Source organism: Colobus angolensis, unplaced genomic scaffold, assembly GCF_000951035.1.
Source record: "Colobus angolensis palliatus isolate OR3802 unplaced genomic scaffold, Cang.pa_1.0 Scaffold83, whole genome shotgun sequence".
In the NCBI taxonomy this organism is placed as follows: domain Eukaryota; kingdom Metazoa; phylum Chordata; class Mammalia; order Primates; family Cercopithecidae; genus Colobus; species Colobus angolensis.
The window spans coordinates 789,324-791,703 of NW_012122154.1; the positions used below are offsets into that span (position 1 = coordinate 789,324).

A 2,380-nucleotide genomic window follows, 5' to 3' on the forward strand; every position below is an offset into this window, starting at 1 on the left:
GTCTCTACTAAAAATACAAAAATTAGCCCGGCGTGGTGGCGCACGTCTGTAGTCCCAGCTACTCAGGAGGCTGAGGCAGAATTGCTTGAACCCAGGCGGCGGAGGCTGCACTGAGCCAAGATGGCGACACTGTACTTCAGCCTGGGCATCAGAGAGATACTGTCTCTAAAGAAAAAAAAAAAGTTTTCCTTCAACAGGAGGCATTCTCCATTCAAAGGAGAGGGGTTAATATTAAAAACAGGGATGTGATCCAGCACTATGGCTCACTCCTCTAATCCCAGTACTTAGGGAGGCCAAGGCAGGAAGGCAGGTGGATCACTTAAGGTCAGGAGAGCAAGACCAGCCTGGTCAACATGGTAAAACCCCGTCTCTACTAAAAATATAAAAATTAGCCGGGCATGGTAGTGTAAGCCTGTAAGACTGTTAGCTCCCAGCTAACCTGGAGGCTCAGACAAAAAAATCGCTTGAAACCAGGAGGTAGAGTTTGCAGTGAGCAAAGATTGTGCCATTGTACTCCAGCCTGGGCAAAGAGCAAGACTCCATCTAAAATAAAACAAAACAAAAAACAAAACAACAAACAAAAACAGGGATGTGAGGCAAGGGATGGGAGAACAGGTCCCACCCCAGGGCCATGCTATAGCCTTGAGTCCTCCCAATCATGGCAGCAGTGACCTTCTCATTCTGACAGACCCAGGGGACTCATCAGTTTAAGTGGAAAGAAAACAGTACTTTAATCCCACACTTGGTGGTGGAGGGCAGTTCATTTCCCTCCAATCGCCCCAGGCCACACCCCACCAGCAGGCCATGGGGCCTCCTCCCAGGCCTGGGTTATCCTGTGATGCTTGTCCAGCTCCAGGCCCTGGAACCTGCCCCGGCTTGGAGTTAGTGGAAAACAAGGCCCAGGGGTGGCGAATCTATCACCAAGAGCCAGCCACCCAGCGGGGGTAATATTTGAGGAAGATCTTCTTGGCCAGGTCCACAGTGTCTCCTCGTGGCTGGCTGGGGTACCTCTGCTTGCTGAGGACGAAGGCCTGCTCCAGTTGGAAGACATTTTTGTCAAACTGGTGCTGTTGGAAAGGGATGCCCTGGGCCACACTGTTAGCCAGCGCCTCCAGGAAGAGCCGCCAGCGAGGGGTGTAGTAGTTGGCCACCAGCCCCGCCAGCTGCTTGTTGGCGTAGTCCAGGATGTTGCCTTCTGGCCCCCACAGGGTCAGCTGGTAGCGGCTGTTCTGCTCATAGAAATCGGCCTCGGCCTCACTGACTGCCACTGCTCGGGCCTGCCCCAGCCAGCTGCCCAGCAAGAAGCGGCTGTCACTTGCCAGCAGCTCATCCAGCGCCGGCAGCAGCTCATAGGCCAGGATGCCTCCAGCCCTCAACAGGGAAGTCAGCTCCTTGCTCAGGTAGGCACTCCTTGCCTCCTCATAGTACAAGCTGACCAGCTCCTGTACCGCCTGCCGAGTGAGGTCCAGCAGGTCGTAGCGGAAGGCAGAGCTGGCGGCCAGGGAGGGAGCAGATGTGAGTAGCAGCCGCCAGGCCTCAAACACACTGGATCGGTTGTACCAGACACTGGTATTCATCTGTAGGGATGGCCGCCTGACCAGCGGGCTGCGATTGTGGCCCCTGCAGGCCTCCCCGGAACAGTTGTACACACTCTGGAGCAGTAGTCTCCACGCTGCCCCTGCGTCCGGGTGGGAGACCCCATACCGCCGGGCAGCAAAGTTGGTCACCCAGGCCGCCAAATCTGGCACTGGGTCCTTTCGCCAGCCCAGCTCAGCCATGAGGGAATAGACCACTTCGTTCTGGCTGATGCCCTCGGGGGCCATGCCCGTGCCTACCATGGTGGAGTTGGGGAAGAGGCGGGCAGCTTCTGGGCCTCTGTTCACAGCCTCCAGGGCTCCAAACAGACCATGGTTTCCCCCAAAGTTGTGCAGCATGCACCAGATGAAGGGCTGGCCCTGGAAGGAGGCGGTGCGGGTGTACACAGGCTGGCTCTCAGCAAACAGGTCCAGAACCAGGAGGCGGCCGCGAGGCACAGCCCCCAGCACAGCCCCGATCTGGGCAGGCCCCCAGAACTGGGGCTGGTGCTGGAAGAGCCAGCCTTGAAGCAGCCATACAGCCTCAGTATCCACTGTGGTCAGGAGGTAGGGGGAACAGAGAAGAGGAGTGATGAGACACAGGGGCCAGGGAATGTTCACCCCGCTCTACAGACGACTCTATCCCAGGGCATGGCTTCCTGTGACCCCCACCAGCGGGACGCTCTGTCGCACATACGCTGCCCTGTCCTTATCGCTTCCTTCTGGAAACTCCAGCACAGGGTTCAGCAGCTTGGGGGAACATGAGAGTTACCCAGAGGGCTCCTTAAAACATGGGGCTTCCTGGC

General features: G+C 57.1%; 1 protein-coding gene across 1 annotated transcript in view; it reads right to left on the minus strand.

Annotated features, from left to right (window-relative positions):
* Positions 1-706: 706 nt before the first annotated feature.
* NAGLU (N-acetylglucosaminidase, alpha) overlaps positions 707-2,380 on the minus strand; it is an 8,073-nt gene continuing 6,399 nt past the window's right edge. Inside the window, exon 5 of the mRNA XM_011929712.1 lies at positions 707-2,128. Coding sequence (XP_011785102.1) covers positions 918-2,128 — 1,211 coding nt within the window. The 3' untranslated portion in view covers positions 707-917. The remainder of the gene's footprint in view (positions 2,129-2,380) is intronic.